The sequence below is a fragment of the Aythya marila genome (genome assembly GCF_965140915.1).
Source record: "Aythya marila genome assembly, chromosome: 14".
Classification (NCBI taxonomy): domain Eukaryota; kingdom Metazoa; phylum Chordata; class Aves; order Anseriformes; family Anatidae; genus Aythya; species Aythya marila.
The window spans coordinates 7,792,213-7,817,635 of record NC_139055.1 but is presented as its reverse complement, the minus strand read 5'-3'; the positions used below and the strand labels follow the sequence as shown (position 1 = coordinate 7,817,635).

The 25,423-nt window shown below is 54.4% G+C and overlaps 2 protein-coding genes across 2 annotated transcripts; one reads left to right on the top strand and one right to left on the bottom strand.

The window, feature by feature from the left end:
- HDAC3 (histone deacetylase 3) lies at nt 1–14,080 on the bottom strand. Its single transcript, XM_082771363.1, has 15 exons — nt 14,003–14,080; nt 13,824–13,906; nt 8,841–8,983; nt 7,128–7,209; nt 6,574–6,630; nt 6,424–6,479; nt 4,015–4,148; nt 3,654–3,734; nt 3,489–3,562; nt 3,199–3,263; nt 2,730–2,819; nt 2,555–2,613; nt 2,049–2,128; nt 1,482–1,639; nt 1–1,201 (listed from the first exon to the last, which is right to left on the bottom strand). The coding sequence occupies exons 1-15, from the start codon at nt 14,055–14,057 to the stop codon at nt 1,132–1,134; spliced, it is 1,287 nt and encodes a 428-aa protein (XP_082627489.1). The 5' UTR covers nt 14,058–14,080; the 3' UTR covers nt 1–1,131.
- A 2,949-nt stretch (nt 14,081–17,029) lies between these two features.
- Nucleotides 17,030–25,113, top strand: RELL2 (RELT like 2). The gene is made up of 8 exons (XM_082771365.1): nt 17,030–17,098; nt 17,608–17,821; nt 18,723–18,788; nt 18,866–18,932; nt 19,262–19,450; nt 22,798–23,329; nt 24,770–24,812; nt 24,980–25,113. The coding sequence occupies exons 2-7, from the start codon at nt 17,614–17,616 to the stop codon at nt 24,809–24,811; spliced, it is 1,104 nt and encodes a 367-aa protein (XP_082627491.1). The 5' UTR covers nt 17,030–17,098; nt 17,608–17,613; the 3' UTR covers nt 24,812; nt 24,980–25,113.
- The last annotated feature ends 310 nt before the right edge of the window (nt 25,114–25,423 follow it).

Genomic DNA, 25,423 nt, shown 5'->3' with positions numbered 1-25,423 from the left:
AAATACTGCCTCTTCATTTAATGTTTAAAGACATCAGTAAACAAACAACAGTATGCACAATAAGAGGCTAAACCCGTCCCCTCTCCCCAAACAGCACCCTCTAAACCATGACAGGACCAGGTGACAACACGGGAGAAGGAGCAGCAGCAGTCTGGGATTTGGGAAACCTCTGCTGTGTGAAAGCAAGACGACAGGACCTGCAGCAGGCAGCTTCCCTCACCCATGAGCAGAGTGACATCTCCTGGGCAGTCACGAGGGAGTGGCTTGGGCTCCAAATCTCTTGCAAACACACAGAAGGGCCACGTGTGAATTTGGAAAACAGCTGGAAGCTGCGTTAGAGGTGCAAGACGCACCGTGTACTGACCTTGGCAACCAAACTGCTGTTCCGCAGTGATTTTAGCCTCTCACAGAATGAGGAAAATGGGGGAGTTAGGTCCAGCTTGGCAAAGTGTTGCAGTACTCATTTGTGAACGCAAAACTGAGTATGGGGGGAAACAAACAAGGCTACGCTCTGCATACATTCTTCCACCTTGCTCCAGCAAGCTGCTCCCTGCTCCAGTCACGCTCCTGACCCCTACCCCAGAACTGGCCTTGTCTTCTTGAACGGTTTTCCTTGAGCTGTGGAGCATCAGATGGTCAGAAAGGGGATGGGGAAGCAAGCCTCAGCGCAGGCTTCAGAGGACAACTGACTGGGTACCTGAGCAGAGGGCTGGGGAGACCGGGATGCGGCAGGTGTGTTGCTGATGAGAGGCAGAGGTTGAGGCACAAGCTCCAGCTCCCACCTTCTGGCAGAAGCCCGCACGGAGTTACAGGAGCTGACTGCGCCGGTGCAGGTCGGGCTCAGCAGCTGCGTGGCTGCCAGCGGGCACACGGCACAGATCTGAGCACTACTTGAGTTTCCATTTCCCCGAGCGGTGACAGTTGGAACCGTGACGTGTGGTGGAAAGTAAGGAACACATTTCACTGCTCTCTGCCTTGCAGACAGCAGAAGTCTGCAGTGGTGCTGTTTCTGCTGCCACCGCTTGCAACCAAATACAAAGGGAGGGCTCGCTGGCACCCGTGCAGCCCAGTTAACTGCACCAAGCATCAACGTGAGTCCCCCCCACAGTCCAGAGTCCCACACCAGAGCCCTCAGATCTCGACATCGCTCTCTTTGTCGTTATCGTGGTCACCATCATAAAACTCGTTGGCAGCTTCAGGTCTGGGGGAAGAGACAATCATCATTAGTGAAGAACCCTGGCACCCTTGGGACAAAGAAGAATGCCCACAGGTCTCACTGCACGTCAGAAGATGCCTTGCACCCAAATACCTCAAGAACTGTTTTGTGAGGAGACCACACATTTACAGAGAGGATCCCTGGATAAAAAGCAGACTCAAAAGTGAGTTTGTATCTGTTCCAGGAAATGGTCTCCAGTACGTACCCTACCCATCCCAGCAGGGACTGAAAGGGAAGCCCGTTTCTCCAGAACAAGAGTTGATACCTGCTGTAGTTTTCCTCAGAGCCTCTTTCCTCTGGATCAGGCTCATCTGTGCGATCGTAGCTGAGCAAGTCAGAAGGGACATCGTGGATCTGCACGCTGGGAGCATGGTTCAACATCTTCAGATTCTCAAATATCGTCTGCCTGATCTGATCCAAGTACTACTTAGAGAAAACAGAGAAGGATCATCATTGTCAGATCTAGTACTTTGCACAGACAGAGCTACAGCTGTTAGCACTACAACCTGCCTGCACCACCTATGTGGTGGCCATGAGAAATGCATTTAACAAAAAAGAACTATTTATCAGAGCAGAGAAGGTAAGAGGGTTAATTCAATCACTGAGGCTCCTGCACTTAGGAAACAGTAAGACAATCCAACCATATTCTCAAATACTATTATCCCTTTGAGACTTTCTGACATCCAAGAGGAAAGGCTGTGCTTGCTCTTTGTCAGCTTTCTGCTCCCACAACAATCCTTTGCCTGGGTCCCAAGTGGTTTCACAAAAGCATCAGCTGCAGGGTTTTTGGGGTTACACAGCTGGACACCGCAGCGAGGCTGCGAGCACTCACCTGCCTGGAGTTCTGGTTTTCAATCCTCGTACTGACGTCAGGGTGAAGGGTGAAGTCTGGAGCGAAGTATTCAAAGTACTCTGCAATGGCACGAGCACAATGGTTAAAGCACAGAGGCGAGGGAGCCAGCCACCAGCTGCAGAGCAGCTGAACTCACTTCCCCACCATGCCAGAGGTGACCAGACTCTAAAAACCACAGCGACGTACAGCTCTGCAGCTGTTCCATACCATTCCTTGCAGAGTCAGCAAGAGTAACACTCAGATCACCCAAGAGGAAGTGAACCACATTAAATAACACATCACACGGTCAGGGTGTGCCTGCCCAGCAAAGCCTACGAGCAGGAGGTAGAAGGGAACCAGGGTTATCTCTGAGATCAGGAAGCGCTGTCACTTTGGCCCTGCTTATCTGTGGTCAATGCAGAAGTGCTATTTTTTTTTTTTTTTTTTAATCTGATATGACATACTTCAGCTCAACGAGTGGAGAAAATACAGGAACTCTAACTTACCACTGTATGGGAGCTCTTCACTAATTGCTTCATCTACAAGCAACGACGTTTCATAAGTCCTAAAAACATGAAATAACAGGGGCTCAGCCCACAGAAAGCTACACAGTGCATGCAGGGGCAAAGACCACAGCGACTGCTTAACCTGTGACCTTCAACTAGGATGGAAAAGACTCACCAGCACCGTGCCACGTTGCGGACTGTGTAACCGCCTCCTCCCAGTACCAGTAAGGGGATGTTGAAGCTCTTCACATACTCCACGCATTCCCTAGAAATCCCAAACAAACATGTCTGAGCTGCTAATTGCAGCACGTGCTCACATCTGAAGTGTCACTGTGTGCTCAAACGCCACCACGGCTCATGTGACACACCTGGGACTCAGGGTTCCTACCCTGGGAAACTGAGCCAGGTGCTACTCTGTGAACTGCTGCTCTTGGTCAGAGTCCCATTCTGAGAACCCCTCCCATCACACAAGGGTTTAAAAAAAGAAAAAGACAGAAGAACCCACACAAACCAACAAACCCCAAAAACCGTTGGTGTGGCTGAAGGCCAAAGTCAAGGTCTCACAGCAGAGGACACTCTGCAGCCCTTCAGACTAAAGGACAGTCTTTCAGCTAACTGCTGTGCCCCAGCCCTGCTGTACTTACCCATGCCCTCTTATACTGAGGTTAAAACAACCCAAACGGTCGCAACCCAGAGAATCAGCACCACACTGGGGAAGAGAAAAAGAACAGCTGTGTTTTGGCTATATAACCACTGCTTTCTGCATCACCATCCTACCCCTCTGCCACCTGCATTCACCAGAGGGACAGACAGCAGCTCGGCTAGGACACACTGCCCCTGACCCCTGTGCAGGTAACCCAATCAAGAAATGCCCCACCAACCTACAGCCCCTGGACAGGGGGATGTACACATGCACAGAGGCTCAGTTTCTTACCTGCAGCACTATGCAGGTGGGCTGATAGTAATCTACCACCTGGTTAATGACTGGCTGGAAGAGGTGTTTATAACCTTTGGAGAGAAAGACAGGTTTGTCATGGCTCTGGAGAGAAGGACCAGCACATATCTGGGCAAAAGGGAAAGGCAGGGGACACCTACGTACTTTGGTCATCGATGCCATCCCGTAGCGGCACGTTGAGACAGTAATAGCGGCCGCTCTCTGCACCAACTTCATACATGTCCCCTGGCCAAGGAAAGACAGGAGAGTCACAACAGCTCCAAGACTCCAGAGGTGCTGGAACACCATATCTGGTCTGGGATGAGACCTCTGATACCCTAGCTAGAATCCCCCTTTCCTAGAGGCAGCTTTAGCTCTGTTCCTCTCCACTTGCTCCTCCATGCCTTTTCTTCCTCCTTTGCTCCCTGCAGTTGCCATTTTGTGATTTTATACCCCCAGACTCCAGCAGCACCTCTGAAGGACCCTGAAACAAGGCCAGGTTCAGGTTATAAAGGAAACTGCATACCTGTGCCAGGGAAGAAGTAGTTCCCGTATTTATGGAACGACACTGTCATGACACGGTCCGTCAAGTAGAAGGCCTCCTGCACACCATCTCCGTGATGGATATCAATATCAATATACAGGACACGTGGGTGGTATCTACAAACAGGAGGAAAAGCAGCATTATTGTCTGCTCTGCACCCAACCACACTCCTACCCACAGGGCTTAGTATCACTTAGAGCTCAGAAAATCACTGCTGAAGTTAACCTGCAAGCCCACTTGCTAGAGCTCATTTGTCCCACCCCAGGTGTATCAAACAGCTTTACATGTTACATTTGTACAGCGTCCACTTAAACACACAGCCAGTAAAACATTTTCTTCTGATATGCTTCAAAAAAGATAGCACAGAAGGTTTTCAGATAGAGCCACAGATATCTTAGAAACCACATAAAATCTATTTAAAACATATGGGGTTAGAAAGCTCTTTTTTTTTTTTTTTTTTTTTTTGTGTATGTGTGTGTGTCCCCTCCCTGCAAACAATTTTCCAGCTAGTTAATCTTTAAGAGCTCCAAAAATATTTAACCGTATCTGGAACTGAACGTTAAGCTAGCCAAGGAGTGCTTAATGCCTCACTGCACCAACACCACCGGGGTGGACTGCAGAGGCTGCCTTGCTCTGAACAAGGAGCAGGAGCCTGGGGCACAGCTCCTGCTGGCCGTGGAAGTCCAGGCAGAGCCCTGTCACCCTCAAAGGGTAGGGATCAGCCCTGGGGCAACACTGTGAGGATGGTGAGAGGTTGATCAACAGCTACGGGGGTAAGAGAAGCACTGAGCACAGCGCAAGTCAGAACGGATGTTCAGACAGAAGGGGAAAGAAGGGTAACTGGACTTAACCAGGCTCCTTTGGCTCAGCCATCCAAACAGGTATTGCAGGCATGATGTTTACTGGAGGAGAAGCCGTCTGGGTCACAGACAGGGAATGAAGAAAGGGAGATCACCACAAGTAATAGTGTTGGTGTAATGGTCAAAGGTGACATGCAGGTGACAGCACTGGAGACAGGGCCCTAAAGCCATGCCCTGCCCACCAACTCTAGAGCTGCCTGCTCAGCTGCAGAGAACTTCTGCAATGTGTCCTTAGGAAACGCTGCATCTGATCCCCAAAGAGCAGGGAATTTGACATCCATGCCAAAACCCTACAGAGAGAGATCCAAGAGAGCAAGACAACACTGAAACAGAGAGGAGGAGCATGTGGCTCATGCCATCTGTCCACTGGAAGCATGGCATTCAGTGTATCTGCAGTGACCTAATCATGCTGGCTGATGGCACTGAGCCATGCTGATTAGCAAATCAGTACCTCATTACAGCCTCCCAGAGACACAAACCATATAAATTGTCCAGATTTATCCCTAGAGACAAATGATGGCTAAGAGAAAAAGAGGCTGCAAACACCCAGCCTTCACACCCTGGTAAATGGAAGAAGGGACCTCCTAAGAGCAGAGGGACCACAGGGCAGCAAACTCAAGCATGCAACCACCTCCTGCGGAAATGGTTCACCAGAACAGGAAACAAGAGAATAGATACATCATAACCTCCCATGAGGGGTAACTGGGCTATATTTGATGCCTCCAATAAATAGGACTCATGTGAGACTAGAAAATAGGTCTGTAGATAAACTGTAAAGACCTGAGGTTCCAAAAACAAAATAGGGAAGACTGGCAGAGAGGAAGGAGGTAGAAGAAATGCCAGTACATTCCATAAATCTGACTTTGCAAACAAGTAAGCTTGCCACCGGTCACATACCTATTCTCCAGTCAACCCTAAAAAGAACTTTTTCTTTTTAAATTCCATAGCATCTTGTTTCATATTCAGCAATAAACAGGGTATTTGAAAGTATAAAAAAACTTTACAGACTAAGCCAAGGAATTCAAAGTATTTTGGTACCTTTTCCTCTCGTTCAAATTTTTGATTTCTAAGAACAACAAAAGAAGTTTTCTACACACAGCAAGTGTCCTTTGATCAAACACGTGTTGCCCAAGTCCTGGCTCTTAAGCCAGTCAAGCAAATCAAGACAGATGTAGGCCATTTTATTCTGTCTCCAGTAAGCCACACTTTGCATTTACCTACAGAAGGCTCACCGTGGCAAAAACCCTGATTTGGGAGACCCTGGAATGGATATTTCAGAGATTGTTAAAGAGTAACAAAGTTTAACTTTTCCCATATCACTTGAGCAACATACAACAAAACTGGAGTCAGATATTCCAATTCTCAAGACCCCTTCTTGTGCCTAAAGAAGGGATCAGGCCAAGAGATCAAGCTGTTGGCCTCCCTGGACTCTAGAAAGACACAGCCACCAGACAGACAAGGAGAGAGATTCAGCAGAGAAGAGCAGGAAAGCACCATCCCCAGCAGTACTGCACGTGCCCCATGTCCTTACTTGAGCAGCTCCAGGATGCCAATAACTATGTCATTGACGTAACAAAACCCAGAAGCCTGCAATACAAAGAAAACCAATTCACATTAGAACAGGATCAGCCCAGAACACAGACTCAAAAAGACAGAGCAGGCTGCAGATTCACCTCATTACCTCAAACTTTTTGGCATGATGCAGGCCCCCTGCCCAGTTTATCGCAATATCACAGATCTAAGGAAGGAAAAATAAGTTAGAGATGACAGCATGGTAACAACCACCTTGCACCCACTTCCCCAGTCAAAAGGGACTTCAGCCAGCACAGCGCCGTGTCCCGCACACACCTTTTTACCCCTTCCTCTACCTATGGAGGCTTTTCCAAAGCTTCATCTTGCTCATTAGCCCACTGTTACAACACGTCCATGCCAAATTAGTTGCGTTCACTGAAGATCCCAAGTTTGTTGTTCTACACTGCTGAGAGTACTTCGTGACTATAATCCTGTAGTATTAATGACCTGTGGCTCCCTCAGGATTAAACATCTACTAAAAGGCTGCTTCTGACAGTACAGGAATGGTCTCAAACTCCACAGTCCTGCAGTGCTAAGAATTTATGCTGCAACACAGCAGTGCTTGCTATGGTGTTATACAAAACACATCCATGGGGCTATCCTTAAGCTGATAACCAGTTAGCTTTACCTGTGTTTCAAAGGCAAGCCCATCAGCTCAGTTACCTTGTTGTTCAGCTGTGTTGCTCCCTGCAGGGAGGCTCCAGTATAGCGAGAGCAAAATTCAAAGAGACCTGGAAACACGGGGCTGGAAAAAAAGACACACACAAAAATTATGATTCAAACAAAGAACACTTCATTCCTCCCAGTTTTTCCAGAGCAAAGCCAGGAATAAAATTCTCTAGGGACATTACTTGATCAATAGCAAAACTCACTCTCCGTGACAAGGTTAATTTGGGATCATTCTGACCCTGCTTATAACACGGAGTACCAGCAGGTAGAAATCTGACTGCAAACACAATGGCAAACTTAGTGAATCTGACAATGACTACCAAAGCTTCCAAGCCAGCACAGAAAACGCTTCCCCTGCCCACAACACACGCCAGGGTCCATGGACGTGTGCCTGGAACTAGGACATGACACGGGAGGAAGGAGAATCACTCCCACACCACGTCCCCACAGGCCCCCTCAGCCTCCCTGCACATCAGGCACAACGCTGCAGAGCCAAACACTGCTCTTAGGACAAAGCTGAGGCACAACCAACCCACATGCAGAGCCAGCCCAGGCACCAGGATCTCTGGGAAAGCATAGGAACAGAGGACACTGAGACCCTGCGTCACCCCCTCACAGGCAGCATGTTACAAACGTCATTTGTAGAACGGCCTGGGTTGGAAAGGACCTCACAGATCACCCCGTGCCAACCCCCTGCCACAGGCAGGGATGCCACCCCCCAGATCAGGTTGCCCAGGGCCTCATCTAACCTGGCCTTGAACACCTCCAGGGACGGGGCATCCACAGCCCCTCTGTTTCAGTGCCTCACCACCCTCTGAGTGAAAAGTTTCCTTCCGACCTCTAATCTAAATCTCCTCTCTTCATTTAAAACTAAAATGAAACTAAAACCATTGGTTTAAAACCATTTAGTTTAAAACCAGTCATGGACAAGCAACGGCTTAAGAACTGTGGTGTTGTTTTTTTCCTCCTCTATTTTGATAAGATGGTTTCTGATCATCAGAGCGGTGACATTACAGAACAGTCTTCCAATTCCAGCCTAAATATTAAAAACCAGGCTATACTGATACCTTTTGGGGACAACACTGTTCTCTATGTAACATAACTCCTCTTGTGCTTGTACTTAGAGCTTTGCCTTCCAAAGAATACAAAGAACAATCCTATTCTCAGACAGACATTTTCCTCAACCTGTCTGCTTCCTCAGTCACCCAGAGAGCCTGTCCACACTTTTCTTTCAAGTTTCATCTCTTATGAACATGAAAGGCTGGATTGAATATTCTCAACAAGATCTCATGTGGTTTTATACAGAAGCTTGAAACTCTCTTCTGTCCTACCTGAAAATCAGGCTCTCAGAGCTGCCTTGAATTTAACATGCACATATAAAGGTAGATGAAAAGAGAGGCAATTATTTAAAAAAAATAGCATGCTCGAGGAGAACTGGAGGTTCTGCAAGAACAAGTAGACATACAGTCTCTAACTCAACAAGCTTAGTGCAAATATAGATCTAAAAAGATCGACAGCAAGATCCAAAAAGAAGGGAAATGAATTAAGGAGGTTCTGATAATCTGATATACTCAGGAGGGGCTTGCACCTCATTCTGTTTAAAGAAAATAAAAACCAGCACATGCTATCAGAGCTCTGCAGACATAAACCCCGCAGGATCACTTCAGCCTTTCCGGTCCCGGTTCGCAGGAGGCACAGAGCACTCACCAGTCATCGCCCACGTTGAAGGCGTTGAGGCTCTTGGTGAACCCCTGCATGTTGTTGGGGCTCACTCTCTGCAGGAAGTCTATGTAGTCCTCGGAGTGGAACCGGCACATGTCGTGCTGGGATGCCTGGTATGGCTTGAAAACCTTCAAGACAGAAAGACAAGACTTATTTCCCATTCAAAGCTGTGCTTGCTTTGGCCGCAAGAAGTCCCAGGCTGACAAATGACCCGCACGAGGTGTATCTAGAAGTGGGCCAGCACACTGGCTTCCTGACATTCATGTTTATTTAAATGCAGCAAGCTGCTCCACAAAGCCTGTTTGCCTACTGATGTCTATCTTCTGGCCATGAGAGCGTCTCCTGCCTCCTGTAACAACTGCAGCTTTTCCCTTATACTCTCTGATCCCTTCTTTTCACCAACACACCCCCCCAGCCCATGGCTTGCCAGCTAGCAAAAGGAAACAGCTGACTCTAAACTTGAGATTTTTCTTCACTGGGGAGCACTAGTCCCTCATCTGTCACAAAACCCAAACCACTTTGATGTAAGAGGGGTTTCTGTCCCTCCATCGGATCAGCCTGCAGCAGGCTGGTGAGTTCAGAAGTTGTTTGCAGCAGGCTCAGGGATAGATGGAACATACGCATAAGCTTTGTTTCCTTTGGAAAGTCAGCAAGAAACAACCATGGGGCTGGGTGGATTCAAACTGAAGTTCTCGTGACAACACGCGCTTGCCAGTTTGGCACTTACCACACATACCTCAACATCCAGGAAGTTAAAAGTCAACACCACGTACCCCGTAAGAGGAAATTAAAGCTAGGCTGAAATCAATAAGAGATCTTCGGTGTTTCACAACTTGTCTTAATTAAACTGTGCACTTAATAGAACAGTGGGAAGATGAAAATAATACGAAACGAGCTTGTCTCCAGAGGGAAAACGTGTCAGGGCAACTCCCACAGCACGCCTGCTCCCTGTGCTATGCAGGACCCCGCAGAGACCTGCTGATTTTCAGAGGGAAAATAGAGCCTAAGCCACGTAACATCTCCTGTAGTGCACAACTGTACCGACCTGTGCAGCGCAGCGTTTTCCAGACAAATGTGCAGGGTTTGGTGTTTCTCAGAGGCTGCTGCCTGGGACAAGGAGGATAGGATGACACTGCAGCAGCTTAAGGTGGAGGCCAGACCCTCCCCGAGACACCAGCTCCAGCAGGACCAAAAGCAACACTGAAGAATCGCCACGGAAAAGAAGCCACCCTCAAGGGGTATCAAGAGGCTCTCTTGGGCAAGGAAAAGCAGGGACGTGGAATTCAAAGCAGAAAAGGGAGGGGGGGAATAAAAACAAGACGGAAAGCTTCAAGCCTGACTCAGCTGCTGGCAGCAGGAGAAAGCTGACTCCTTCCCCTCCGTGCCCATCACCCACAGGATCCCACCCAGTTTCTGGGGCAGGCCCTGGTGCTCAGCACCCCGCTCTGCCAGCTCAGCACTGGGCTCCCCTGCTTCTGCCGAGTGACCAGGTCACAGCAGCTCTCGCAGGGACCCAGATGTGGCACAAGGCAGCAGGAACGAGCAGCTGAGGAGCAGGGAAGATACGCAGCTGGGCAGACACTGTCTGTCCTTCAGCAACGCTGAGCCCTAAGGATCTGTTCACCACAACCATAAATAAGCTGGGAAGAGGCAAACCCCACTTCAGCTACCTCAACAAAACAGCAGCCTCTTGCTTGGAGAAGGCAGATAATGATGCAACCAGAACACGAAGTCAACAGGGCCTTTTATAGGCACAGCCGGCCAATAATCCCCTGCTTTTATTTGCTTGTCACTCTGCCAGCTGCTGACTGCTCAGGATGAAGTTTCCTCTGCGGTTTGCAGCTTCGTGATGACATTTTGTGGAAAATATAACCAAAAAAACCTTTTCAAGGCTAAAAACACAGCAAAGTGCACAGCCCTGCCTACTGCCTCATGCAGACAGGGACCTGACACAGCAGTGCCATGACTGAACGTGCTTTCTCTCATTTCTGCAGGAAAAAAAACTTTAAAGAAGCTACTCATACATGGTCATACATTTGCAGTAAACATTTGAAAGCTAAATTCTGCCAAGATCTCGCACGCTCTGAGTGCACTCCAGCCAGATCTCCCTTGGGAGCACAGCAGGAATGGGGCGATTTTCTGTTGTTTCAGTGGTCTCAAGTGTTGGTACCCAGGCAAGACAGGAGAGAGCAGTTTGATTAAAAGGCAGAGATGCATCTGAGAAGAAAAGAAAAAGGAAAGGGGGAACAGACAGAAGTATCCAAGGTTGGAAAGAGAAAGAAGACCAGCAGGAGAGCTGGGCAGGAGAGGGGGACAAGAAAATCAAACGGAAAGGCAAGTTGGGTGACAAGGGCCGGGAGCTGGGAAGAGATCAGATAGGACAGGGGACACAGAGGATCAGAAAGCAAGACAGGGAAAGCTAAATGCAGAAGGTGCTGCATCCTGCCAGTGCACGAAGCAGGGACTGGCTTCCCAATGCTTTTACTTCAGCCAGCAGGCACTGGGAAATCATCTCGCACCAGGCTGGACCCTACAGAGGGCACAATACTCAGCAGCCATGGGTTACTACACCTGTAAAAGCTCCTATGAGGGCAGCCATAAAATCCAAAGGATTTATGTTACCAGATATCAAGCTACTGGAATTGTATAAATTCCAACAGAGAGCTTTAAAAAAAACAAAAGTTTAAGCATACCAAATTAATTTCACATATTGCATCAAGGAACAGTTTCACTGATCCATTTTAACATGTCCTTTTAAAAACTGGTATTGTGTGTTAAACTGGGGACAGCTCATTTTCTGTTTCCTGCCAGGTCTCTCAGCATAGAGAATGGAGGAGCTTGAATGTGAGCCTGCTCCAAGTGCCAGGCACTGATATTGGTTTGGCTGCTCACACTTTGCCACGAAAAAAAAAAAAAGAGCAGGAAAACTTCATTGCTATCATACCTGCAAGAATTTTGCACTGTGCCCTGCCTCATATCCTGCAGAAGACACTGCAAACATGCTGGAGTGCGATGTGCCAGGATCTCCACTGCTCTCTTGTGCTCACAGTAACACAGCTTTGATCCAGCACCACCCGATTCTCAAGAGCTTGTCTGGCGTCCCTTAAGGACAGCCCTGCTCTGCAGTCACAACTAAATATGTAGCCATGTCCCTGAAAGCACAACGGGAGCTGGCTAGTGGTGCTTAGCTTCTGATGCTGGGGACGAGGGAACCTGGGAGCTGCCTGGCCTACCTGGAGAGTGCTGCTTGCACAGAGCTGTGGCAAAGAAACACACAGCCATGGGGTTTTTACAGCAGCTCACGAGCTGCCCCTAAAGCAGGCTGCAAACCTGAGAACACATCCCGGAGCCTGACCAGGCTTTCTTGTTCACAACTCTAGAGTAAGTCCTGATTATTTTTGCTTTATCAGTGACTTGTAATTGCCTACAATCATTTTGAGAATGCCTGCATCAGCGTAACCCCCTGGTCACCCAGCTCAGACACCAGCAACACAGGAATCTGGAGCGTCCCAGAGACTTTGCAAGGAACGCTGCTGGGGGGCAGGAACAGAGGGGAAGGAGCAACACCCCTGGTTTTACACCCTGTGTGCTAACCATGAGTGATGATGCCAGTGACAGAAGTGCTCTTCGCTCCTTTTAATGAGGTAATTCCCCTGAGAGGACACCACACACAGACAGATGGGCCTGGAGCTGCAGCACGGTCCTTCCCCAGGGCACATCAGGCAGATTTCAGGCTCTGGGGACAGCAGGCAGCACTCAGACCTGGCCTCACACACAGACACTGTGACCTGTGACCTGGAACTGTGCTGCCTGTCACAGGAATCCTGTCCCAAAGCAGTCCAGAAGCCATCCTGCAGTACTGAAGCTGAGAATAAGCTGCCCCAAAGCACGCAACAGCTGCAGACGTCAAATTCTGCAGGTCAAAGCGTGCAGCAGCCATCTCAGAAGTAACGGGCAGGCACGTGCCTCTCACCAGCCCTGCCTTGGTACTGCGAGGTGCTACATTGCATGCCCCATGCTGGAAGAGTGGGCAGCAAAAGGAACAGGGCTTTGGAAGGGAAGGGGCTCAGTTCATTTCCCCTCGCACTAGTGAAATAAAGTAGTGCACAACAGCGGTACCACATATTTGTCCTGATATTCTATTATTCCCAAACTAATCTTGTTCTTCAAACATGTGAAGATTTAAATTTTCTTTCTGGTCATCACTAAACACTACTCATATTTTATCAGGTCAGAGTTCAGGAAGAGACCATCTTTCTAACAGTGACACCAGGAACGCACTGGCCTAGACTGGGGGAACTGGGTGGTCAGGAAGGACTGTGAATATTGCTTATTAGGTACAAGACAGGGTTAATGAACCCCATTTGGGCACCGAGATGAACCGGCTAGCCTCCTGAGGAGCTTTTTTCAGCTTCACCAGTTACGCTCACACAGTGCTGGCCAAGCAGCTGCAGCCATGGGTGCTTCAGGTCCAGCATTGCCGCTCCAGCCCCAGTCAGAGCACTGTGAGCAGAGGCTGCACAGGAGGCTGCCATCCCGCAGCAACACAGCAGAACAGCGCCTTAGGGACTGGGGGGCACCTTGAAACACCACCTGGTGCGATCTCCCTGCTGGGGCGGGCACACCTGGACCAGGCCACGCAGGAACACGCCCAGGCTTGGGATATCTTCAGCGAAGGAGCCCCCACAGCCCCTGAGCAACCTGTCCCACGTCCCGTCACCCTCACCGTGAAAAATATTTATTTTCCTATTAAAACAGGAATTTATTTTCCCTGTGCCACAGCCCGCGCCCACCGCCCCTCACCCTGCCACAGGCCGCCCCCCAGGAGGGCCTACCTCCCCCCACCCCTCCCCCTTCTAACAATTACAAACATCAATCACCGTTTACGTTAACTGTAAGCAACATATCGCTTATACTAATTATAAAATCAACTATTCTTTATATTTACGCCCCCCCCGCCCCGCTCACGATCATCTTCTTGTAGAGGCCGTAGTGCAGCACCAGGCTGTGGGTGAGCGCCAGGCGGTGCGGCTTCATGGGGTGCCCGGCTCCTGCAACCACAGCGACAGAAGGGGGGGGTCAGGGGGCGCTCACCGGGGCTCCCGGGGGTCCCGCCGCCCCCTCCCGGGCCCGCCCCCCCCCCGCACCGTAATGGAAGTTGCCGACGTCGGGGTCGTAGAAGTAGGCCACGGTTTTCGCCATGGCCGCCCGGCCGCCGCCGCCGCCGCGCGCGCACCGCTACGTCATGGCGCCGCTGCGTCATCGCGCCGCGCTGTGGGGCACGGCCCGCCCGAGGGGCGGGGCCGGCCCCCAGTCAGCGCCAGTTAACCCCCAGTTAGCTCCCAGTTACATCCCAGTTACCTCACACTTACCTCACACTTATCCCCCAGTTACCCTCCAGTTGCTCGCAGCTGCCCCCAGTTACCTCCCCGTTGCCCCCACCTGCTTCCAGTCATCTCCCAGTTGTTTCCAGTTAACCCCACAGCTGCCCCCCAGTTGCCACCAGTCGCTCCCAGTTATCTCCCAATTACCCCCAGTTATCCCCCAGCTGCTTCCATTTACTCCCAGCTGCCTCCAGTTACTCCCCAGTTGCTTCCCAGTTGCTCCCAGTTACCCCCAGCTGTTTCTAGTTACCCCCAGCTGCTCCCAATTACCCCCAGCTGCCCCCAGGTACCCCCCAGCTGCCCCCAGTTACCCCTAGCTACTCCCAGTTACCCCCCAGCTGCCCCCAATTACTTCCTAGCTGCTCCCAATTATCCCCAGCTGCCCTCAGTTACCCCCCAGCTATTCCCAATTACCCCCCAGCTGCCCCCAGTTACCCCCTAGCTATCCCAAGTTACTCCCAGGTACTTCCAATTACCCCCCCAGCTGCTCCCAGTTACCCCCCAGCTGCTCCCAGTTATCCCCAACTACCCCCCAGTTACTCCCAGGTGCTTCCAATCACCCACCAGTCACTCCCAGTTACCCCCATCAGCTCCCAGTTACCCCCAACTGCCCACCGTTCCCCCCCATCAGCTCCCAGTTACCCCCTACCCACCCCCACTTAGCTCCCAGCTGCTCCCAGTATCACGGCCCCATATCCACTTTCTCCCCTGCCCCTTGCCCAGCCGCAGGCGCTGGCAGGATGGGGCTCAGGGACACAGCCGTGGGGCACCGGGGACGTGCTGTGACACCCGTTTCACCCCTAGGATCCCAGGGATAAAGCTCTTGGGGCCGCCCCCGCTGGCACCTCAAGGTGCAGGGGGCAGATAACGCCCGGACGGGCCCACGGGGCTGCTCGGGCGTCACGGCGGCAGCACGGGGGGGGCTCGGGCCCCAGAAATGAAAACACCCTCGTTTTAAAGGCCACTGACGTGCCAGTGACGTCTGGAAATCTTACAGGGGGGTGAAGATTGGGCAAAGCGTCTGGCGAGAGTTGGTTTTGGCCGTAGTGTTTTTTATAGAAATTATGGCAATTTCTGCACTGAGCGTTGCAGCAGAGACCCCAGGAGGAGCCCGCCTGTGGGATTTCCACACCCGTCCCCATTAGCTGCCACGGGGACGCCGAGCACGGCGCAGACGGGTGGTGTCCTGGGGGCTGCCACCCCGCTGCGGTGAGAGCAGGGGACAGGGGGCACGGTGATGGGCTGGGACCAGGGCTGGTTGTGGGGCAGAGCTGCTACAATTTCCCAGAGGGGATCGGAGCCTCCAGCTTCAAAGCCTCGAAGGCTTCTAAAGGGACCGAGCAGGGGTGGAGGATGCAGCTCCACGGGGATGCAGCAGCTCCACGGGGATGTTGTGACCAGGGCCACCACTCCATGCCCCAGTGCTGCCCTATAGCTGTTGGTGGAAGGAAGGACGGATGGGAGGAGAAACACCACGGGCTGGGAGTACCCTGCAAGGAGCCAGGCAGGAGCAGAGCCCCGCTTCCACCTCCTCCTCCTCCCCAAGCAGGGTGGCCCCGGCTGTGGGAAGGGGGATGGCAGGACCGGAGCTTGTTTCTGTCCCCTGTAGGATTGCCACGCAGAAATGCACCGGGTGGGTGGAAGCACCGGGGAGCAGAAAGGATTTATTGTGCAGGACAGCGTGGGTGTGAGAGCAGAAGGAGTCAGCCTCACCCCAGGGCTCGGGAGATGCGAGGAGCCCCTCTTTGACCACGGAGCAAACCTCTGTTAACATCCTGACAGCAGATCGTGCGATGCTGTGGCTCGTCGCAGCGTGCTGGACCAGCAGCAGGAGCCCTCTCCTGTCCCACTGCCCATGGTCTTCTCCTGCCGTGGCTGCTCTGCCTCCATCCCAGCCTGTCTCCCTGCCGGGACAGCACACAGGAGGGTGGCACCTAAAACATGGTGACCCCATGAAGTCACGGGGGTGGAGGAAGGTCCTGGGCTCCTTGTGGCCACTTCCAGGGCTCTCCTGGCCACTTTTGGATGGGGACAGGAGCTGTCACAGTGGTACAGCCGGTGGATAGGTTATGGGTTTCCTCACCTGTACCCATCCTCATGGGATGGTTCAGCTGTCCTTGAGCTGGAGGAGGCTTGGTGGCGGTGGGACAGGAGGGTCAGTGTCACCAGGGCTTGCAGAGGTGACATGTGCTTTTGGGGTGGAGGACCAGCACCGGTCGAAGGACCCAGAGGCTTCATGTGCTGCAGCAAAGTAGATTTGGGTAAAGCCTCCAGGAGTGAGGATAGATGAGGAGGAGGAGGTCGTGGCACTGCCACAGCTGGAGATGTTGAACAGCTCGGTCCTTTTTTGGGGAAAGAGAGAGAGCCAGTGTCCCCAGTGTGGGGTATTGGGGTGTGGGGGCTCCTTTGCCATGCTCCCACTGGTGCAGATAAACACACCTCGCCCCCGTGCCGAGACCCCTTCCACCCTGCTCCCCCAAAAACTGCCCAAAAAGGATGGTGCTGGGAAAGCTGGGCTGCCCGGACAGAGCTGGGGTGAGGTGAGGCTACCCTGGGGCAGGGAGCAGTGTGCCAGCACCCGGCGCTCCCGTTTGCCCCTTGCTGCAGCTGCCAGCAGCATTTCCCTGAGCTCCCCTGCAGCCTGCCCCCGCCGCAGCCGCTCCGGAGAGCTCGAGCTGAGGACAAGCGGGTGCTTTGCCTGGCAGGCGCTGCCTCGGCAGGCAGAAGCCGCTTGGCTCCTTCCCGAGGAAGCCGGGGCAGCGGAGGATGCTCGCGGCGGTCCCCAGCCGCGGGGATGCGGGGTTGCTAGGAGGCAGGTGAAGGTGACGGGGACAGCGCTGCGGAGCACCGCAGGCCCAGGTACCGCCGCAGCCCTGCTGCGGGGACGGGGATGGGGACAGGAGGGCCCCCGGAGCCCCCGCGCAGAGCAGGCGGCGGCGGCGGAGGGAAGGAGCTGCGGGGGGACCGGTGGAGGATGCGGGAGCTGGCGGCTGGCTCGGCCCTTCGCCGCCACCGCTCCCTGCCGTGAGTAGCCAGAGGGGCGAGGGGCTTCGGCAAGGGCGATGCTGGGGGCCCTGTGTCCTTGGGGTGCTGCCTGCGGCGGGGTGGGGGGGGCGATGCAGCAGCCTCCGGGCTGGTGCCGCTGCTGCCCTTGGGATGCTTTGGCGGCTGCGATGTGTCCTTGGGAAACCGCGCTGGGCCGGCCATGGCGGGGCCGGGGATGAGCCCTCATCCCGAGCTGGGAGCTGGGTCTGACCCAGCAGGGCCCGGCAGCAGCGCAGAGGACACGAGGAGGAGGAGGAGGAGGAAGAGGAGGAGGCGCAGGGAGCCTGCCGGGGGTCTCCGAGCCGCCTTCCCCCTTCTCCTAGATCCGCATGTCCGACCAGAGCAGCAGCGATGATGGGGAGTCCGACCCCCAGCACAGCCTGTCCATGGTCTTCCTCCTCGTCCTCGTCTTCTTCATCATGGGGCTGGTAGGATTCCTGATCTGCCATGTCCTGAAGAAGAAGGGCTACCGCTGCCGGACTTTCCGGGACGAGCTCGACCCAGATAACAAGGACGTGCTGGCGGAGCTCCAGGCCAGTGAGTACGGGCAGCGAGGTGCCGGGGGGCTGCGGCGCTGCCCTTTGGTGCTCCTTAAATTCAACCCTTGGGTACGGGCTGGGGGTGGCTGGGGACCCTGTGGTGGGACGTGGTGCTCACCCTTTTCCCCAGGGCCTGTAACCACCACGTGCTCGCAGAGTCTGTGCAGCCCCGAGCTGTGCCCCGTGAGCGCACGCCAGAGCTTGCGGGTTGAGTTGGCTGCGCACAAAGACACTGTGTGAAGTTTCCAGGTGGGCTTTGCCTGCTGGAGATGCCACAGCCCAGGGAAACATCTCTGCGGGCTTCCAGGAGTGCAGCAGTGGCCACTGACCATGCTGTGCAGGACAGCTGCCCACCAGACCTCAGCCAAGCCCCCTGCCCCCTCAAAGCAGGTTGTGATGAATGCTGGCAATGGGTGCCACAACAGCGCAGACATCCAGCCAAGTTTCCCCAGCACGCTCCTTTAAGCTTCTAATACTGTAGCTCTGGGACTTTCTCCATCAGAGGTGGTTTCTATGTATTTAGCAAGCCCCCCGTGGGTCTCTTGGCTGTGAACCTGTCCCGTTTACCCTTGGAGGCCTTTAGCACCGCAGCATCCTGAAGGTGGCAGCCCCAGGGCTGAACCGTCCTCACGAGGAGCCTCCTCTTCGAGCCTGTTCCAAATCTGCTACCCACTCGTGTCCTTGGATGCTCCCCAGAAGGAGCAACGTGCCCCCACCTCGCCACACCACTGGCTGCCATTTCAGCCCCCCTCCTTTCCAGGGTGGAGCTCTGGAGTTCCTCAGGTTCCTCCTGCAGCCGTGGGGACTTGCAGCTCCTCAGGACTCTGTCGGCACTCACAGCTCCTGCTGAGCTGGGCCTCCCAGCCCCACGCCCTCAGTGCCACGTTTTCTCCTTTCAGATGAAGAGGAGGAGCTGAACGAGGACACCGTGGAGAAGATCGTGAGATGCATCATCCAAAATGAAGGTGAGCATTTCCTTGGGCTGGCTCGGAGCCTTGCTGACCGCTTTGGCTGACACGCTGCCTTTTTCCTCTCTCTCCAGCCAATGCAGAGGCCCTCAAGGAGATGCTGGGGGACAATGAAGGGGACATCCCATTGCCAGTGCCCAGGTGAGGGAAGCCAAGTCCAGCTTGTGGCTCTTCCACAGTAAGGGAGAAGCAACCGCTGGGCATCACCTGGGTCCTCAGACTCTGCACCCAGCCCCTTCCCATGTCGGCAGCTTCTTACAAAGCATCTTCCCAACAAGAAGTCCCTCTCCCCTGGGACATGGGGGTTGTAAGGACTGCTTCACTTTTTTGCCAACAGAAATATCCTGTTGCCCTCATAGGAGGTCCCCTCAGCAACTGCTGCTTTTCAGGGCTTGCTGCGCTGAGGCTGCACCAGGGTAGGGAAGGCTCCTCCAGATATCATGACCTGTCACATCCTTTTCCTCTTGCAGCCTTTGTCCCCACCGCAACAGCCAGGACGGGGGCCCACCACACCACCACACGGTGCATCTGGGCTCCACGCAGGCCCCCTGCATCCACTGCAGCAAGAGGAAGAGGCACCCGCTGCACCGGCAAGGAAGGTCCAAGGATGGCAAAGGCAGGATGCATCCCGGAGAGACCACCGTCTTCTCAGTGGGCAGGTACTGGAATGAGCCTTGCTCTGATGGAGCAAGCATTACAGAGAGACTTCTCAGTTCCCCTTCCCCACTTACCCTGTGCCAGAAATCCCTTGATCCAGACATCCCTGAGGGCCACGTGCCTCCCGCACCTCCAGATTCCCGTGGTGTGCAGCAGGCCGTGACGCATGGGTGCCTTTCCCCTTCCTTCTCCACAAGGTGACTCAGGCCTAGGTTGCTCTGCTGACTCAGAACCAGGCAGAGCCCCAAATCCATGTCCCTTCAAAGCCTGTTGTCCCACCTACATGCGACTTGGGGTCCTTCTTGCTGTAGGGGCAGTGGCCCCAGGTTTTAGGGATCCCAGTTTTTTTTGTGAGGAGAGGGAGGAGGTGACAGAGGTCCCTGTTGCAAGTTGCCACCATCAGAATGAAAGAGTGGCTATTCTCCTCCAGGTCTTCGCCTGCAATGATGACTGTAATCAGATGCTGTGGGAGGAATATGAGAGCAGGGGAGTGTACTTGACACTTCCCACAAAGAGTCTCCCAGGCCCCATCTGTTCTCACCTCAAGGGACTCCCAGAGCTGCCTGTGGTCTCTGAGCAGTCATCAACCTTTGATACAATCTGCGACCCTGCCCAGGTTGCCCCATTCCCCAGCAGAAAGGTCTGGTCCTGCCATGGTGATGATGAGCCAGATGGGGCATTGGGAGGGGTTGTTTTCACCATCGGAGCCAGAAATCTCAGAAGGGAGGTGAATTGGGAGCTGTATGGGGAGCTGGTAAAGGGGAGGACCTCCCCGTGCCAAGCTCTGGCTGAGATCACCCCTTTCTGCAGGAGGAAAGCTTCTGGCTTCCTCTGGGCTGGTTGCTGCCAGCTGTCCTTGGTGTCAGGGCTGGTGGTTGGTAAGCCAGATCTCTGCACAGCTGTGTGTTCATGGCTAATCTTCCCTGGCTGGAGCCCAGCTCCTTCTGCTCCTCTGTGTCCTTCACCCATGTTCTTCTCAGTCTCCTCTCACTCAGCTCTGTGTGCCTGGAGAAGATGGTCCCCTCCTAAACGTGCCTCCTAAACGTCCCTCACATCCCAATTTTCTCTTCTTATCCTTGTTAAGTTCCCATGTCACATATGCCTTTTCCAAGGTTATATGTTAGAAGTTTCCACTTCCTGAATCTCCTTGGTATGAGGTCCAACTGCTAAAGGGCCTATGTGTCCATGAGGTACAAAACTATCTCCAAATTCTGGCTCGTGTTTCCCAGCTGGCCTCTCTGCTTTTCCAGTTCCCTGATGACTTTTCAGGGAGTGCCCTTTCTGTGTCTTGCTATGAGTATCCTGATTGCACAAGCCACCTTGATTCATGACCACACACAAAAACTCCACTTTAACCTGCTTCTCTTTGCAGCCCTCAGGTCTTGTTCATCCATTTTTGGCTGTCACTTTTGCCTTGGAGACAGAGGCTGGGAGTCTGATCCCCTTTCCTATTAACCAGGTCCGGAGTGGTTGGAGTGGGTCCACAGAGGCTGTCAGGGGCTGGAGCACGCGGTGTGTGAGGAGCTGCTGAGGGAATGGGGTTTGTTTGGCCTGGAGAGGTCTAGCGGGGATCTAATTGCTCTGAAACCACTCAGAGGGGCGAGGGGAATTTAAGTGAAGATGGAGCTAGACTCCTCTCCGAGATGCACCAAGAAGGGCAAGAGGCAGCAGCTGCAAGTTGTACCTAGAGAAATCTGGATGAGGCACAAAGAGAAAGCATTGTGCCCTGTGAATTGTGCTGCCCTGTGGCCCCAAGCAGCAGGGGGATTGCCATCCTTGGGGATCTCCAAACCCAGCTGGAGAGGTTTTGGAGAGCCCTGAGCAGCCTGACCAAGGGTGGAAGATGGCTCCATCTTGAGTGGAGGGTTGTACCAGAGGCCTTTCCCACCTAAACTGTCCTCTAATTCTGCAGTATTCAGGTTTAAATGATCTGTACTCTCATATTATTGAATAATTTACCATCTATTTTAGGGCTTTCCTAAACCTTTCATCTTTGCCATCACTACCATGCTAATGAGCGGCCACATCAGAGGAGCCTTCCCTCACCACGCACCAACCTGCCAGCGGCGGAGCTCGTCCGCAGCCCATCCACATCTCACAGAGGTCTCATCCCTGGCTCGCTCCACTGCAGCACATCGTGTCCTGTTGGATCACGTGCCCTAGCCGTGCTGACGAGGCAGACACCAAAATGCTCCTGCCCTTCTCCTCGTGATCCGGAGGGAGGTTTTTCTTGTGTCCTCTCCGGCCTGAATCCTGCCTCCTCCTCTGAGTGCCTCCCCGTCTCCTTCAGGCTGACACTGCTCAAAGGTGTTACTGAGAAATGATCCCATCATTTCTGCCTCCTCCCGGTCCCTTTTTGGGACTGGAGCATTCTGTGGCCTTCTCGTATCACCGTGCTGGTGCCCTGCCTCCAGATACCTGGATAGACCTCAAAGGTCACATTTGCTGTGGCTCAGCCCAACCCCAGCAGTCCTCTGGGAACATCATGCAGAGCTGGAGCATTTCCCTTCTCAACCCTTCCAATTTATGAGCAGCGTTTCAAGCTGTGATGCTGAGGAGTCTGTATTGCCTACCCTGGTGATGTTATTTACGGTTCTGGCCACCTGGTGCTCTGGCCATCTGCTGAGGCCTGCACTGCCTCTGTCTGGAGCTCCCCTGTGCTTGAAGCGGGTTTAAGAACGACCACTGGGTAACCCAAATATCTTCTTGAAGTCACATTCCTCGTTGCTGTCCTCTGCTTGCTGGCCTGTCCTTCCTTGCTCCTGACACAGGACCACTGGTGGTCTCCTTCACTCACTCGCTCTGGCAGCTCATCCTGGATCTGTTCTTTCTTGGACCCTCCTTCTCAGCGTACTCCTTCGGGATGACCATTAGCTTTACATTCAGGTCTTGCTCTTCTTTCAGCCCCAGCTGGCAGAGCGGCCCTGCAGCCCCTCACACACATCCCTTCCCCCCTGGGATCAGCCCAAAATGCGCCAAATCCACATCCAAGGCTCTGCACAAGCCCCACTTTGGCCAGACTGCATCTCAGGGCTGTCACCCGTAGTGCTGCAGGATGACAAACCATCAGGACTGGCACCAATGTCTGTATCGGCCTTTTCATCCTTCTCTTTACCAGCACTTTGTACTGGGTCTGCTTTCCGCAGAAAATTAAGGAAATCTGGGGTGAGGTGGCCAGGGCATGGCTGGGGTGGGTGTCAATGCTGAGCAGGTCTGAGGGTTTGGAGATCAGCACGGGTCGGCGACAAAGAGAGAGGATCCCAAGCTGGAGGCAAGCTGGAAATAGTGTTGGGAAGAAAACAGTGGGAGAACGGAGGGAAGAGCTTTTGACCTGCCTGTCCCGTTGCAGGTTTCGTGTCACGCACATTGGGAAGAAGCCCACCTTCCCCGAGCCGCAGGACGGCGCCCAGCACGACGGCAGCAGGGAGCCGAGCACGGAGGAGCTGGAGCACAGCAGCGAGCGGCTGCGGAGGGAGCGGGCTCGCAACGGGACTGTCCCCACGGGTGGCCTGGAGAACGGGGCCGTCCAGGGGGGAGTAAAAAGCACGGAGCTGAGCCGCTCCAGCACCCCAGCTCCAAACACGCCCGGCAGCCGGGACGGCAGAGCAGCGGGCAGGGTGGGCAGCTCTCCCGGCAGCACGAGTCACCAGCGGAGGCACCTGAGCCGTCGGGATCTGGGAGGGTCGAGCCCCAGCATCCCGGGGCTGCTGGGGCAGGAAGGAGGGCAGAGGGGCAGCATCTGCCAGGAGGAGGCCGGACTGGGGTCAGCAGATGAGGTGTCGGATATTCATGGGAGCCTGAGCCTACACGAAGGGGCGGAGGAGCTGGGAAGGGAGGAGAGCAGCCGAAGACAGCCCGCAGTGGAGGCCATGGGGCAGCAGGTGGGTTCCTCCTCTTCCTCGTCCCCCGGTGGTCGTCTGGGTTGGAAGGGCTGATCCAAACTGAAATCCACCCTTTTTCAGTTTAAAACCATTGCCTGTCACTACAAGCCCTAGGACAAGGTCTTCCTCCGTCATTCTTTTGAGCCCCTTTATACATGGGAAGGCCACAACGAGGTCTTCTGGGGGCTCCTCTTTTCCACACAGCAGTGTGAGCCCCACTGCAGGGACTGAGGAGCCGGGGCTGGCTGCGGTGTGGGACCTGCTCCATGTCCCGCACACCCTGCTCCGTGTCCTGCACACCCTGCTCCCTTTCCCTAGCTGGATTTTCCCATCCTTTTTCTAATGCCTAATGGCAAAGAGGGGTGCTCTCGTTCCATGGACACCCTCTGAGCGCTTCTAATGGGATAGGTCAGAGGAGATGTGACTTCTCCCTGGGAAGTCACCTTCTCCTCTGCACAGGGCTTATTCTCCGTTGGAGCTCACCGCAGCCAGCAACCTGCAGGTAGGGCAAGATGTCCCCAGGAGCCCTTCTGGCCTTGATTGAAGTCTGGGAAGGGTTGAAGCCACCTGGCTGGGGCTTGGTTGTTCTTCCCACCCTGGGGCTTGGAGCAGGGAGCAGCACCTGGGCAGCTCCCAGCCTCCCAACCTGACACCGTGCTGGAGCTGCTAGCGAGCTCTGGGCAGCACCGGTGAAGAGATGGGGTGCTTGGAGCCCAGTGGACCAGCCCGCTCCCCGTTGCTGCCTCCAGGCTCTTACCTGCTAGAGGAGGAGGGAAGCAAAGGGTTTGGGGAAAGAACCTGTGCGTCTCAGTGCTGGGGACTTGTCCCAGGGCTGGGAGCCTGCTTGAAGGAAGGAGGATGGACGTGAATATGGAAAGCCTAAGGAAGGCCCTTAGGATGGGCTGGTGGGATGCAGCCTTCCTTCAGAGACGTCACCAGAGGACTGCAGAGGCTGCAGGAGGTCCTCCTTCCTTCAGTGGCCCAGCACGCAGCCCTTTCCATCTTCCCTTTGGTTCACCGTTGAGGAGAGCAGGGAAGGTGTGGGACAGACAAAGCAGAAGGTTGAGATGTGGGGCAGGAGAAGCACGGACAGCCCTGGGCACAGCCAAGCACCCAGCCCTGAGGCTGCTCCACTGGGCTTTGTGGTGTTGCTTTGGCATGATCAGGGACATGTGGCCACAGGGAGGACAGCGATGGGACATCAATGAGATGTTGGCCACCAAGCCCTGGGGCTGCTCAGCAGCTACCCTGTCCCTTAGGTCCCTGCCAGGGCCACCCTGAGGGCTGTCATCTGCTGCCTGGCATGTCCTGCAGGCGGCAGAAAGGCAGAGAAATGGGGATGGGGCTGTAAGTCACCGGGGTCACAGCCACCATGTCCTGGGTCCCCCTGGGTCCCCCCAGGAGCGCTGCCTCACGCCTGCATCTCTCCCCCTCCTGCAGGAGCCCAGCACCATGGTACAGGACCGAGGAGCCACCGTGTGACGTGAGTGCTCGTCCCCAGCCCCAAGTCCAGGTCCTGGGGTGGGGCAGGGGGGCACGGCTGCAGAGAGGGGCCGAGCGGTGCAGAGCGCCCATCGACCTGCGGGGGGTACCCGGCTGGCCACCGCGGTGGCCGTGGGCCAGCCCCATCCCACTTCTCTCTCCCCGCAGCTCCTCTCCACTCCCGGCCACAGCAGCCGACGGGAGGGACGGGGCCCCCGGCCCCACACCGGGCTGGGGGCTCTGCCGCGGGGGGCAGCCGGCCCCGGCCCCAGCCCCAGCCTGGGCGAGCAGCTTGGCATGGCCAGAGCGACGCGCGGACATTACAGACCTCATCCCATCAGCAATAGTTACCCTACTCCCACCCACCACCAACACCCCCCACCCCGGGGGTCCCCCCAGCCTGGCACAAGTGGGGATTCCCCCTCCCCCAGCACCCTGCTGCCACCCGGTCCCCGCACCCCCCAGAAGGATGCTGTAGGGATGCTGCAGGGGCAGTGGCACCAGCTCGAGTCCCCCGCATCCCCCAACTCACCGCAGAGCACAGCCCCGGCGGTGCCACCGAGCAGGACGCGGCGCAGCACCCGCCGGCACGAAGCCCCCAGCGCCCCTGGG

Excerpts from the sequence above, each read along its gene's own strand:
- RELL2 (XM_082771365.1), top strand. The coding sequence starts at position 17,614 with ATGTCCGACCAGAGCAGCAGCGATGATGGGGAGTCCGACCCCCAGCAC. Across the intron at positions 18,933-19,261 it reads ATCCCATTGCCAGTGCCCAG|CCTTTGTCCCCACCGCAACA; the intron begins GTGAGGGAAGCC and ends TTCCTCTTGCAG. Across the intron at positions 23,330-24,769 it reads TGGAGGCCATGGGGCAGCAG|GAGCCCAGCACCATGGTACA; the intron begins GTGGGTTCCTCC and ends CCCCTCCTGCAG.
- HDAC3 (XM_082771363.1), bottom strand. The coding sequence starts at position 14,057 with ATGGCGAAAACCGTGGCCTACTTCTACGACCCCGACGTCGGCAACTTC. Across the intron at positions 13,907-14,002 it reads CGTCGGCAACTTCCATTACG|GAGCCGGGCACCCCATGAAG; the intron begins GTGCGGGGGGGG and ends CTGTGGTTGCAG. Across the intron at positions 1,640-2,048 it reads AAAACCAGAACTCCAGGCAG|TACTTGGATCAGATCAGGCA; the intron begins GTGAGTGCTCGC and ends TTCTCTAAGTAG.